Here is a 13,997-nt window from a genome sequence, read left to right as displayed (position 1 = left end):
TATATTGAAATTCCGATTTACAAGGACTTACTAAAGTTCTTAAACTTCATGTGTTGGTTTGTGGTAGAAAAATCCAACTAAATATAACCAGAGACTAATTGAATCCTCTGAGTCACATATAGGCTACTACAAAAAAGGCCTATTTTGATCAACTTACAAAAAAAATGCATCTTAGCCTTAATAATAAAAAGTTTGGGTTTAGAATTGTTGTAAGTGTTTTAATTACAATAAATTAAATCAAAATACATTGTTGTTGTTTTTTTGTTGTTGATGCTCTCAATTGTTTTGTATAGTGATGAAATGCATATTTGTATTATATATTATTATTATTTGGATCATTATTATTATGACATTGTAATTGTTTGGCTGTGCACAATGCCAACATCATTTTTTTATGCAGCACTTGAAGGCAACACAATACCTTCTGCTGCTTTTCCTCCTCTTGTCGCATATTGATCCAGCTAGCTGATCGTTAGCTTTTTTGTCAGGATGATGTCTGTGGTGTCTAAATGTTTGTCAGTTGTTTCTGGCTAATGGTATCTGGCATTTGGGGGCTTTAATGTACCGTGCAGCTAATCTAACAACCATCGGCAAAGCGGGAACCGGCTGGTAGGTGGTCTTTGAAATCACTGAGACGTAACATATTGTTCACGTCCACTCAACTCTCGTGAATGAGCCAGCTAGAGAGCTAACACTAGCAATGCTAACTAGCTAGCATCAAATATAATCTGCTATATAGACATTGTTGTTTATCTTCTGAGGACAGTAGTTAAAAATACCACCATTTATAAATGGGAATATAAGCTCTTTGCTGTGGTTGTGTAGTTATCTTAAGTGATCGATGGAAGTTTGTTGTAACGTAAATTGACTTAGCTTGCAAACGGTAGCTTAAACAGCTAAAGAATAACAAGCAAAACAGCTAACTAAAGAGGAGTAATGTTGGTGGTAGTTGCAGAGCATTTTGTAAGCGGCATCACAGGCAGTTAAATCAGAGCTGACTATTTGTTAGCGTAAGTATTACGCCGAAAACTCATCCTGTGTTGCATCCAACTTTGCTCGACGAGAAGGGATCGATTTTGTGTGTCAAATTTGAAGAATTAGCCATCTTGCTAACGTGTTTTTCATAGTTGCTCATGTCAAACAGCTAAGCTAAGTAACGTTAATCTGCTTGACAATGATGGTCCCATACTTATCTGTCGCCTCCTCCTTCAATGACAATCTGCAAATCTGCAAATCATTCCTACATACACACACTAATAATACCCTTTTACCATAGACTATATGTATAGCTTTTTAATGCCTGCTGTCAAAATATGTATCTCAACAGCATTATTGGCTGTCCTGCAGACTCTGCTGACTCTTCAATAAAACTCAATCTTAAATGATTTTTAGTGTCCAAGCATGTGACAAGATGTATTAACCAGTATCTCCTTCTATGCCTCAACTTTAGGCACTTTAGCCGGACGATGGACGAGCTGGTCCATGACCTGGTGTCAGCCCTGGAGGAGAGCTCTGAGCAGGCTGCCCGTGGGGGTTTCGGGGATGGAGGAGACCATGCTCTGGCTGTGGGCTGTCTGCTGAAGAGGCAGGCTCGGAAGCGTAGAGGCAGGAAACGACGCTCGGACAACCCGCACCCGCCGTGGGAGGCAGGCCACCTCAGTGAGGGCTCAGAGTCCAGCGTGGAAGAACACAAGGTGAGTGGATGGAGGGCATTGATTTACACATAGATCTTTAGGCTAAAAACGCTCCCTGTAAAAGGTGCTTGAGTAAAACACTTCAGATGTCCATAAATGTTGTTTCGTTGCTCACCCTGTGTTTCTCAAGTGCAAAAAATGGGAAAAGTAGCCAAAACTATTATCATTGTTAAAGCAACCATGAGGGAAGTGACTGGTATAAAGCCCAAAAAGTGCATGAATCATACAAGTTAGATCAACTATCAAATATGCTGATCTACTTGAGATGTTACACTCGAGATAGAAAAAGTATATATTTTTTAATTCAAATCACTGTAATATCAGAGATCTAGTAGCACACATTTTTCATACTATTCTCACAGTTTTCTCCCTTTTTTCAAATAGATATCCCACCAAAGCAGAGAAACCTTAATCTGATCTGATCCTTTAGAAACCGTAAACTGCTCGTCTCCACATAAAGTTGGAATTGCCCAATTAGTACAGATTACCTGCAGTTTTAAGTATTCTTTACTGTATTGAAACATAACACATAATCACTTCAAGGTTTCCCTCTGTTTTAATCTGTCTTTTATGCTTACTCGTATAGCTTTGGGGGTATTAACAATCCAAATGTGTTCCCAATTTAGCATCAGTCACCTTCTGATATGAACCACATTGACGTGTCTTGCAGGACTACCGAGCCAGTACAGGGGGGGTCTCGGCTGCCAACAGCCATGCCCGTGACAACAGCGACTCGGATGAACAACTTGGCCCCAAACGGCGCACCCTCATCGCAGCAGAAACAGGACGAAGCAAGCGACCGATTTGGCCGGACGACCTGGGTGTCCTGGGGTCCTCAGAGGGAACTCGCAGCCTCAGGCGGAGACGAAAGGTCAAACGTATGGCGGTAGACCCCCCTGCAGAACCAGAACCCCCTTCCTGCACCATGCTAGGGCCCCCGCCTGTCCCCAAAGCCCGTGTCGGTGCCAGGCCGCATAGAATGGGTGCTAATGAGGGCAGGGGGCCTATGGAGTTGTATGGAGGTGGAATGATGGGGCCTGGGGGAGGGAAGAACAGGGTGAAGAAGAGGAAAATGGCCCCCCACAGACTGGGGATGGAGGCTGCAGATGAAGGGGTGGTGGTGGAGAGTGAGGACCCCATCTCTTCTCCAACAGAAGGGTCCAAGGACAAGATGGAGTTGGAGGAGCAGAAGGGCTCAGATGAGGACATGAGTGACAGGTGGTTAGTGTATATGCTTTTGTTTTTATTCATTCCCAGGAAGTTTCCACTCCTCCGTCTCTGCTGCTGTATTCTGTGTTCATAGGTATGTGTGTGTAGGCCAACGGCTGATGAGAACCGTGTTGTGTACAGTGTAGGGCTTGCAAACTGCCACACTTTTTATTTGGACGGGAATTAATTTCCTTCGCTGAATATCAAAAGCAGTCAATTCTGAAAAACTGACATAGAATATTCGGTCAGTTTTTTTAACGTCTTGTTTCCTTACCAACCGGAAAGATCCTGATTTTAAATGTTGCCAAATTAAGATTTCTCGGTTGATGCACTTGTACTGCTCATTCTCTTAAAAAAACATAAAACATTGGCTTCTCTTAATTAATTGAGGAAAATTGACTGTAGAAAACCATATTTTAATGTATCAAAAAAGTGATATTTTGGTATCTATTGTAAACTGAGGTAGCTTACTGGCATTCTAATCCTAAACCTTTGCTCAATTCCCCACACTGTGTGTAAGCTAGCTTGTGTTTCTTGAATCAACAATTGTTTATGGTGAAATGTATGGTATGCTATTTCCCTAAATCTCCATCTTCCTCTCTCTCCTTTTCAGTGAGACCAGTAGTGTCAGTAACAGCAGTGACGGAGGCCTCTACACCAACGATGAGGGGAGGCAAGGTACAAACTCCAATATGTTAATATTATTGGTCAAAAACTCCTTTTTATATTTTTTATAAAAACCATGGTCACATGTTGGTCTCTCTTCCAGCTGATGACGAGCAGAGCGACTGGTTCTTTGAAGGTGAGCCGGGTTCCGGTTCAGCTCCCGGGGGGGCTTGCGGGATAGCGGGGGTGGTCCCCTGGTGGGAGAGGGAGACGGCTTCAGAGGAGCTGGACTTAACTGACCCCGTCTTCAACAGCATCCTCAGCGGGTCCTTCCCCCTCATGGGGCCTGGAGGACAGAGAGGTAACCTGTTTTTAAGAAACTCAGACGAACTATAATGAAATGTCTTTTAATATGTAGATAACAGGAGTGATTTGGTTGGATTAGGTACAGTTACACACATTTTATTGTTGCAGTCTCATTCATGACCAGTAGGAGGCAAACACAAATCAATGTTTAGCAGTTTGCCAATAAAGTGTTGTTGTATAGTCAGGGTTTCCACGGGGTCTTAAAAAGTATTAAAAGTTGAAAAATCAATTTAGCAAAAATTAAGACCATTAAAAATGATCAAACGGCATTTTCCAAGGTATTACATTTTGTAACTTGTTTTCAATAAGTATATAAATTGTCCAAAGAGGTTGTATTCTACAGTGTGCCTGAATGTAATCATTGCGTAGGTGTGTACTGTGATTCTGTGTAGTTTATTTATGGAATCCCGTTGGATTTGACGTCATCTGAACAGGACATCGCACGCTCACTGCTTGATAGCGCGCGGAGGTCCGTTTACGCCGGTTGTTAAACAACATCGTTATGGGGGAATGCAAGTTGGGGTCCAAATGGTTGGAAGATAAGGAGGAAGGAAAATCAATACTGTATAAAGTAAATCTGAGGTAAAGTGTGTCGCCAATGTAAACGGTTAAAACTCAAAGTGGCGATGAGGTCTTAAAATGTATGGAAAGGGTCTTAGAAAAGGTCTTAAAAGGTATTACATTTGACTTCAGGATTCCTGCATATACCCTGATAGTAGATATAGGAAGTAAAATCCCCCATCGTAAGCAACAAAGAAGACATTTGTTTTACATCCCAGTGTCCATTCTCTGTGGTCACTGTATTGTGTACTGATGTATGGCTGCTTAATTGATTGACATTTGATTTCAAATTGAATTATGGCAAAATATGCAAGTTTTCATTCTGATAGAAGTGTCATGGAGCTGCAGAAAACTCCTATCCTACAAATGGTATTCAATAGACTTGCACATCCTGTAAATGTTTCAAAAATGATCATATATCGCTATGTCTGATATCACAATTCATATCGTAATTGCAATACCAGTTAAAATAACCTATAATAATCTGTCAAATGTTCAAAACGGCATTGTTTCACTGAAATAGCTTCAACATCAGAGAGTCACATTCTTAACGGAAATCTACTGACACAAAGTACTTCATTGAATTTCTACTTGCGGTTATTGTTAAAATAACTGCAAGTAATAATTATTTCCAACTCCTGCAGCCCTTTAAAATATAAACATAGGTATCCCAAAGGACTGTGATTTACTTAATTGTGAACATTATCAAACTGATTTATCATTTAAAATAATGAACATGCTGAGTTTTGTTGCTGACGACTTGCTCTGCCTTCTTCAGGGTTCCATGCCAGGCTGAGCCGTCTCCATAGTAACCAGCATGTACCCCAGGCAGGCAGCTCCGGACAGAGCTTCAACGACCGGCTGGGCAGACAGAGCCAGGACCCCCACGAGTGAGTCCTCATCTTCTATACTTTACATATATGCTTTTAAAGTTTGTATTATTGTACTTGTTTTTCATGGTTTTTGTTTTTAAACTACTCAAAGGATTGTAGCACAAGGAGTTGCATTTTAAATTATGACAAAAAGAAGAAGTTAAGGCTGGGAAAGGTAGCAAAATTCAGATTTGATTGGCCTTGACACAAATTTGGTTTCCAGACAAAAACTAAATATCTTGGATTAGTATTAATAAAATAGAAAAGCAAACAACAAAGGTTGTCCCGAGATAACGTTTTTAAAGGTTCTTAAGTTTCTTTAAAAGTTTCTGTGATGGACGAGGGCCAGCAGTTCACTTACGACAAGATAATTAATAGCAGTTTGGTTTCGGTCTGTGGAAGGCAGCCTTGATGGCTCTCAATTACATTATTAATTTATTATTAAATCTCCAACAGGCCTTGGTTCAGCTCGGGCTCCAGGAGAGAGCACGGACAGGTGAGTTTCTTTTTCCCCCAAAGTTAACATTTTGATCTATAGCACTGTCCTTGGTGGTTGCTGTTAAATGCACTACTTAGTTTTATTGCAAGGATTACCTGCTTGAGCATTCACTTTAATACCCCCCCTCCCTTTCCTTACTGCCACTCCAGTTGCATTGGGACTCTCGGTCAGACAGAGGGCATCGGAGGAGCTGTTCGGTGAAAACAGCCAGCAGGTGAGAACAACACTTGAGAAAAACGTCAGTGATTTATGAGAGAAACGCCCAACTCATTTCCTTTTTTAGTACCTGCCTTTTGTTTCTGCTGCAGTCTCATCGACATAACTCCTCATTGGTTTTCACAACGGGTATTTTTTTTTTTTCAAATGAGGAAGAATAATTTCCACTGTGTTACTTGAGCTCAACTAATGCCCACATATTTTTGTCTCGCTTGGCTGGTTTTGCAGACAGACCAGCGGGCACCTGGGCTCTCTGTGTACAGGGGATGTCAAGCGGAGGCGAAAAGCAGCCCCCCTCGGTTCCACCGCCCCCCCAGGTATTGGACCTAGCTACACCTAACGCACCATCTGGCACTTTTTTTCTTTTTTTTTTTTTACCACGTTTTCGTTTTCGTATTTTTGGCTCTCGCCTGTTTCTCCTCCCCCTCTTGGTTGAGCGCAGTATGTCCACCAGCCTGCTTTCCTCGTTGCCTTCTGTCTTGCACACACACTGATGTAAACACGGGGGACGGGGATGAAAAATGAGGGATTCACTACGCATCTTTAAAAAGAGAGAAGGGAGTCCCTCAGCCTTCGTGTTGCTCCCTCTCCTCCTCTCTCATTATTAAATGGCGCTTTTGCTCCTAAACCCCTTTCCTCCTAAGCTTTGTTGGACAAGAGTCAGCTGGCTAGTCATGCTGTCAGAGCCGAGATACTGGATTAGCTCTTAGCCTGTAACACTTGTGCATCAGGCCACTCCCCCTCCCCCCAAACCACTCTCTTTACCTCTGGGCCAGTTGGAGGAGGAGGGGAGAGATAGCAAAAAATGTAACCCCCATTATAATATATAGAGTCTGATCCATGTATTATTATTTAAGCATCATTTGGCTCATGACACCTTGTAGTTTCATGTATTATATATTTATTTTTATGGTCCAAAGCACTTGGTACTCGCTCCAGACCCGGATGTAGGTCTGATGAACAGCAGGTCGCTAAACTCGCAGCAGGGGGGCAACGGCGATGTCCTGCCAAATTCACTTCCTGACAATTTCAACCATCGTCTGAGTAAATGAGCGTGCGGCTTTGACCTGCGCTCCACATGAATCAAGACGGGATTAAACGGGCAAACAGGTCGACCCACTAGTCTGTTTGGAAACAGACATGCGTGCGCTTTTATTTAGCGGCAGTACCAGACGGCAGACAGAATCTCCATTAGTCAATTAACGTGTCCATTAAGGTTGCACGGCACAACGCTACAGCATCCACTTTGCGATGTGCGCATTCGTCGTGCATGTGAAGAGAAGCAAATCAACCCACACGTCATACTCATTTGCTGCTGCATACATAAAGGAAAAGTGGTACGGTTCTATTTTGCCAGGACTAATCTACAAGATGAGTTTTAAATGTTCTTGAATACAGAGTTTATTATTATACAGGAACATTCAGTCTGCAACAACAGAACAGGCCCCTGGAATAATGTAGGAACAGAAGAAAAAAACAGAAAATGAAGATTTGGTTGTAAAAAAAAAAAGCAACACAACGTCAGTATGAATATCTTTTGGTTAATGAATTTACCAAAAAAAAGACTTTTTGGTTAAGAGTCCTGTCGTTTTTCATATACTGGAAAGAAATTGGATATATATCAGTGTCTTTTCTCTCATTTCTTATAACAAGTTACCAGAGCCAATGTCTACAAAACTGACCCATTTAGAATAACAAAAACAGGAACTCTATTTTAGATATGTACACCTACAAACGATATGTCGATAACTCGCTATTTTCTAACCTGTAACTTCTCCTTTCAGTAGTGGTGGGGGAGAATGCACCCCCCCTCCCTGACACTAACATGGGGAGCCGCATGATGCAGAGCATGGGCTGGAGCCCGGGGATGGGCCTGGGTCCGGAGGGCAGGGGCATGACCGAACCCGTCCGGGCCACGCAGAGACCCAAAGGAACGGGCCTAGGCTTCAACTGAGAACCCGAGGATTCTGGATCCTGAACCTGAAGGATGCTGGGAGAAGACACTGAGAGAAACAGAGAGCGAGGGAGAGGAAATGCTGCTCAGGGCGACGAACGATAAAAAAACAGTCCAGAATAACCCAGACATGTGAGTCATAAGTAGGAAAGGAATCAGTCTTGTCCTAGCAACAGTCGAGACAAACTTTCCCATATTGGGGAAACCGCGAGACGCCTGGCACATCCACACAGATAGAGAGAAGACTCGTGGAAGTGATTGAAACGGAACATGAGAAAAGACTTCATGCAACGGGATCTTTCACAAAACTCCATGTTGGAGATATCATATGACATTGATGCCTCATTAGCGTGTTGTACTGATCCAATGATGACAGTGTGGTTTGTTTTCATTCAGTGGTATCAATTCAATAACGATAAATGGTTTCGTCTGACATGATTTTGGTCTCGGAGACATACCTCAAGATTCATTTTAGGTTCATTTTTTAAGGTAATGAAGTAAGGGAACACTACTTTTCCCCATCAATTTCATGGAAGAAGTCGTGCCATGAGAATGTTTTTATCCATCCAAAAACAAACAAACAATGAAATCAAACCAATCATTTATGTTCCTTTCATTGAGCGAATGCATGTATGCATGTGCTGCAGGTTTGTTTAACTAAGAAAATACGCTAGGTTAAGTTGTGCCAATGCTAGCTTGACTGTACAGCAGACTGCTGGATTTAGCCTCCCATAGTCATGCTCAATGACTTTACACACACTGTATGACAAATATATGATTCTCTGGTTACAGCAATTCCAACATCTCCAAACAGTTTTGGAAATTCCCCCCGAAAAAAATTCTAAGACTATTGCTGTCATTGGCTGTGTTTTGAAAGTTTATTCATACCTTTCACAGGTGTTTTCACTTTGCCTGATTAGGTCTAATTAGAGATAAGTTAAAAACACCTGTGTGAATGTGCAGGACCTTTTTTAAATGACATTTCTTTTAAAACTTTATTTTAGACCCTTTGCCATTGACCTAACTGTGATATTGTTTCCTGTGTTCATTTAGCTTGCCTGCGACCATAGATGGTCCAATACCAATTTGGAAATTATTTTCAGTGCAAGTATAGAGATTAAGGTCTAGAAAAATAAATGAAATTATGAATTAAAAAATGCGAAATAAGTTGTTCTGTATCAATATTTGTCTCCTTTTTAATGTTTGTTTTGGGCACCGGGTGGATGTTCTTGCGATGTCAGTGACGGAAACAAATATCTCAGAAACTCAAAGCCAAAATAATGACACGTTGTTTTGCGAGTTCAGGTCAGGACATCCAATAATTACATTTGGCCGGATATTTGTTTTTTAATATTTACAAATAACAAGGATAAACACCTCTTTTAGGAATAACGTGACATTTCCGAAAATTCTGTTCTCATTCATAACACTCCGTTCGATGTCTCACTATGGGATGCGCCTCAACGCGTATGCAAACAGAAGCATCAATCTCATTACGCCAATCCTGATCGGCTGGTGATCTTGACGTCTACGTCAGGGAATCCACCCGCCCTATAAGTAGCTTGCGTTACAACGCAGCGTCATTCAAGCACCTCTTCTCGCTTCAGAGCACATCTCGAATTATCAGTAGCCGGGCTAGCTTAACGGTCCACAGACTGAACCCAAAGCTAACATTCGGTCGACGGGCGCTTGCTGGTTACTTTTTTGCTTTGCAAGAAGACTGAACAATATTAACACACCAGTTAATATTGTAATCTGCCTCGACGTTTCTTTCTTTCGAAATTACGGTAAGGTTTGATTTTTTCTTCAAGCTAGTAACATACCTGTTGCTAGCTTTTCTTCCCTCCACACCGACACCACGGTAGCGAGGACGTTCTCTTTTCTCTCTCACACCAGAGGAGACGGAGATAAAAACAGAAGGTATTAACACACCAGTTAATATTCTTTAAAGAATCAAATCTACACCGTCGCTTTTTCCTTTCGGATTAACGACAAGGTTGGATTTTTTTCTCAGTAACGTACCTGTTACTAGCGTATCCACTCCACGCCGACACCCCGGCGAACAAAGATGGACCCTTCTCTCCCTCACACCAGAGGAGTCAGGGACTCGGAGGCTCGGCTATGCGGCTGCGGGTTTAAGATCTCAGGCACAGACTCACACCAGGTCTGCTCGTCCTGCCTCGGGCTGGAACACGCCCAGGAGGCTATCGATAACCCCGGCTCGTGCGGGCATTGTGCCCGCTTCACCATTAAGAGCCTCTGCCGACGGCTAGCACGCCAAGCTAGCTTGTCGGGACAGGACCCCCTCATGTCCGCTGATTCGCCGGCCGGCAATCAAGACATGGTGGCGTCCGCCGCAGAGATTGAGCCTCGCGCTGTGTCAGGCTGGGGGCTCAATAGCGGCAAGCCGCTGAACCGGAGCCCGCGCCGGTCACGGCTGGGGGTCCGGTCTGGCGGCAAGAACCGCTGAGAGCGGAGCCCGCGCTGTGTCCAAGCTGGGGCTCCCAACCTGGGACCTTCACCAGGTTCCACCCGCGGAGGATTGTCCTGGAGTTGTGGGACTATATGGACAGGAAGAAGACCAGAGGATGCCTCTGAGTTCCTCCTGTCCGACTCGGATGAACATTCTTCGTTTCATCGGGCCCTCCTCCACGGCTGCAAAGCCGGGGAGCGTAGCCGCTCTCCCGGGCGAAAGCACTACAAGGCTTCCCTCTGGCCCTAAGTATGCACTTGCAGGCCGTGGTGTCACCGCGGCTGCGTCCAGGTGGACATCCCATGGCCTGAAGTGGCCAAGGAGACCTTCCATGATCTCGCTACGAGGGGAGCAATTGCCCCAAGCCACGCCGAGGGACGAAGAGGCAGCTCACTTCCAGTTCTGTTCCGGAGAGCTGCGGACGAGTGTCGGTCTCGTGGAGGCGAGACCGCCCTTTCAGTAACAAGGGGCCCCATATCCAGGGTGCCTCCTCCCTGGACTGTCGAGGGTATGGCGGGGCTCCGCATGCCGCCCATGGGAACCGCTGGTGGCAACCAACCTCAAATCGAGGCTGGCTTTTGACCACCGAGCAGGAACCCCACGCGTATCCGGCACAAACCGGCCAGACCGGTTTCTCAGTCAGCGATGACGGAACGGGCCAGTGAATTCGCTATTATCACTGGCCACCATTGTACACCACTGGCCGGAGCATTCGTCCAAATAAAGTCGAATCTCTTATAACGAAGAAAATTAACACATTTGTCGCTGCAATTAGCAATTTTATTCACAGAACTACATACTACTTTGTACTACAACATTTGATATCATAAGTTTTCCTCGACATTGTCATATTTGGTTTATTAATAATAATGACTATTGTGTCAGTGTTTAAAAAATTTCTGCTATTATGTATTATGGCTATTACTATATAATGCGCGCGTTTCGGCCTTCCTGTCATTAGGAGTTAGAAACTGTAAGTGGCTATGGTATTAGATTAGGAACCATTCATTATCCTAAACTCTGGACATGGTTCCCTATAGGCCTATACCTTTATGTTTATATCTTTCTACTCTTCACTTACTTGCCAGCATAGGTGGCATTGAATGTGCAGAGCCGACAGAAGACCGTGTTTATATTGGCTCATATTGAGAGTGCGGAGTGACGACCGTCCTAAAACCAGGAATAAGCTGCTGGTGTCCCTCGACAAAAGCAATGGGATTTCCTCTCACAGGGTTTTGGAAAATAGCTGGAAATAAAGGTCTGTGTGAAAACAAACCTGTTTGCATAAATGCACGTTTTGTTCAGCAGAAGGATTAATCTCCACCATGGTCTACCCCTACTTTTATAATTTCGAATCATAAATCTAATGGATAGGATTATAAAAGGGTTTTAGTGGACGCGTTCACTGCACCACTAGGAAGCCAATCTCCAGATCGAGCAATCTGGCTTAAACTTTCCTCCCTCTTCATTTCAACTCCCTGTCACTCTCCTTAACTCCCGTGACTTTTTCTTTATTTGAAGGATTGTTTATTGCCCGGCGCTTGGGCCGGGGGGGGTTACCGCGGGTAAGTTAAAAAATTTTAGGCGAGATTGGTTAGGTGCGGCGCAGATAGTCTGTAGTGAAGGAGCGCGCCCGACGCTCACGGGTGCCGGCCTCCCGCTGCGCTCCGCAGCAAACAGCTGTTGCTGTTCACCCAACCACACCAAAAAACCGACTCACAAAACGCTATGTGTAGCGTTAATAAACGAAACAATTAACTAAATTGCCCAATCAAAATACCAATTACCACAGGCACAATTCTTTTTTTTAAAGCAATATTTTTAGTGCCCGAGCGGGCAAGTGGAAGTACGTTAATGCTGGCTGGGGTGTCTTATAATAGTTGCTTCCGGGCCAGCGGGCCATGTTTATGAATGTCGAGACCTGGCCAGGGGCATCTCAACGTTTTCCTCGCTGCTGAGCCGCCTACCAGGCGGAGCTCTGCGAGGACTTGTCGAGCAAACCTGAGCCTGCCGTGGGGACGAGATCGCAGCGATCATGGGACATTTGCCTCCGCAGTGTGCAGCATTTGTGCAGTCCAAGTCCACGGGCAAAGCACTGGGAATTTATGGGTGGTACGAGGAGAGAGCCAGCGTGGTCTCAACCTGCGACGAAACCTTCCAGACCGGGAAAAAGAGGATTTGTTCTGGACATGCCTATTGTCCCGCGGGGGCGGGTCGGACGAGGGCATAGTTTGGCTCCGCTCATAGCTCTGATGCAGGCTTGAGATGTGGAACAACAAAAGACCAGGAAGACGAGGCTTCTCCAGCTCTGTCTCCCCCCCGAAGGGACCAGCCGGACCACCTTCCCCCCAACGTCCCGCGGGCAGGCCTTCACTCAGCTGCTCACCGTCTCTGCCCGGTTCCAAGATACGCGAAGCAGCAGAGATCCACAGCCGTCCCGGGTCCCCAGCCCAAGGCACAAGGCCGGAGGATGAGCTGGCCAGAAGATCTCCGGCTCGGGCAGCGGCCGCTCAGCACAAAAAAAAAGGAAGTCGACGACCCAGTTTTCAAGTCCACAGGCGAGGAGGGAAGAAGAAGCGGGCGGCCTGACAGGCCTCCTCTCCTCGACGAGAGAGCTGGAACGTTCCCTGTTCCCAAGCTCCAGAAAAAGTTCGCAGTGTTAGAGCTCATGGTCGTTTTCGGGGTGCCACCATGCCCCCATCTTCCCGCCGGCCTCCTGGAGTGATGCCAGAACTGTCATCCTCAACGTCCGCGCCATATAGTTGGGGGGCCCCGTAGGGGGGAAAAAAGGACCGTCTTGTTTCAGATTCTCGCAACATCGCCCAAATTCTGGCACAGATGTCTGTCCATACCGTACTTAATCATTTTAAGATGGGTGCCAAGATTGTGGCCCCCATCGGTACTGCCATATTGGTCAATCCCAATATGGCTGCCACCGCGAAAAAAACAAAAAGGCCCAGGAACATAACATGAACTACCACATTTTTGGGGTTTTCTGGGCCGTAAATCTGCATTCTGGTGTTATTTTAATGATTTGAGGTCAAGATTACCCCTCGAAGGTCGAAGTTTACTTCATCAAAGTTTAGCTATATAAAGGTGAATATCGGGTAAAATTCAGTATTTCTGTGCAAACATGCCAGCATTCTACCCCCATTTTTTTTTCCATTATAAGCATATATTGTTGTATCAATGTTTTATTTCACAATCCAAAAGCAATACTGATTTCTGGTGTCATCTCGAATGATATGAGGTCAGACAGTTTACCCCTCGGTAAGTTAACAGTAAAGTCATTTTGTGTCATAAAGAATAAAATGGTATCATGTATTTAGTGGAAGATAATGGTTTGCTGCCATTTAACCGTATTTCAAACGTTGTTTGGGAGGTCAAGGCAGGAGTCAAAACCGCATAACAACATGTGTGTGTTGCTGAATCAGCCCGCCAGTTTAAACCAGGTTGTAAGGTTAAGCCTAATGAGGCGAGCTGGTGTTCATGGTCCAGCATACAAAAGGACAGAGTGTGAAGGAGGCAAGAAAGGGCATGCATTTCT

General features: G+C 44.6%; 2 protein-coding genes across 7 annotated transcripts in view; both read left to right on the top strand.

Annotated features, from left to right (window-relative positions):
- Positions 1-423: 423 nt before the first annotated feature.
- Positions 424-9,138, top strand: gpatch2 (G patch domain containing 2). Of its 6 annotated transcripts, none has more exons than XM_010775913.1 (10): positions 424-609; positions 1,451-1,694; positions 2,365-2,912; positions 3,517-3,581; positions 3,673-3,870; positions 5,215-5,326; positions 5,765-5,804; positions 5,957-6,021; positions 6,252-6,340; positions 7,811-9,138. In XM_010775913.1, the coding sequence occupies exons 1-10, from the start codon at positions 560-562 to the stop codon at positions 7,975-7,977; spliced, it is 1,578 nt and encodes a 525-aa protein (XP_010774215.1). In that variant the 5' UTR covers positions 424-559; the 3' UTR covers positions 7,978-9,138. The 6 variants fall into 6 exon arrangements, with proteins under 6 accessions (XP_010774215.1, XP_010774211.1, XP_010774212.1 ...); XM_010775909.1 differs by having other exon boundaries at positions 7,808-9,138; XM_010775910.1 differs by having other exon boundaries at positions 2,365-2,915.
- Positions 9,139-13,321: 4,183 nt separating this feature from the next.
- Positions 13,322-13,997, top strand: part of LOC104949546 (estrogen-related receptor gamma-like) — a 17,937-nt gene continuing 17,261 nt past the window's right edge. Inside the window, exon 1 of the mRNA XM_010775916.1 lies at positions 13,322-13,349. Within this exon, the coding sequence (XP_010774218.1) occupies positions 13,322-13,349 (28 nt within the window). The remainder of the gene's footprint in view (positions 13,350-13,997) is intronic.

This window comes from Notothenia coriiceps, unplaced genomic scaffold (assembly GCF_000735185.1).
Source record: "Notothenia coriiceps isolate Sejong01 unplaced genomic scaffold, NC01 NC01_scaffold00016453, whole genome shotgun sequence".
Lineage (NCBI taxonomy): Eukaryota > Metazoa > Chordata > Actinopteri > Perciformes > Nototheniidae > Notothenia > Notothenia coriiceps.
Note: the sequence above shows the minus strand (reverse complement) of the source record. Positions and strands in the feature narration are given on the sequence as shown.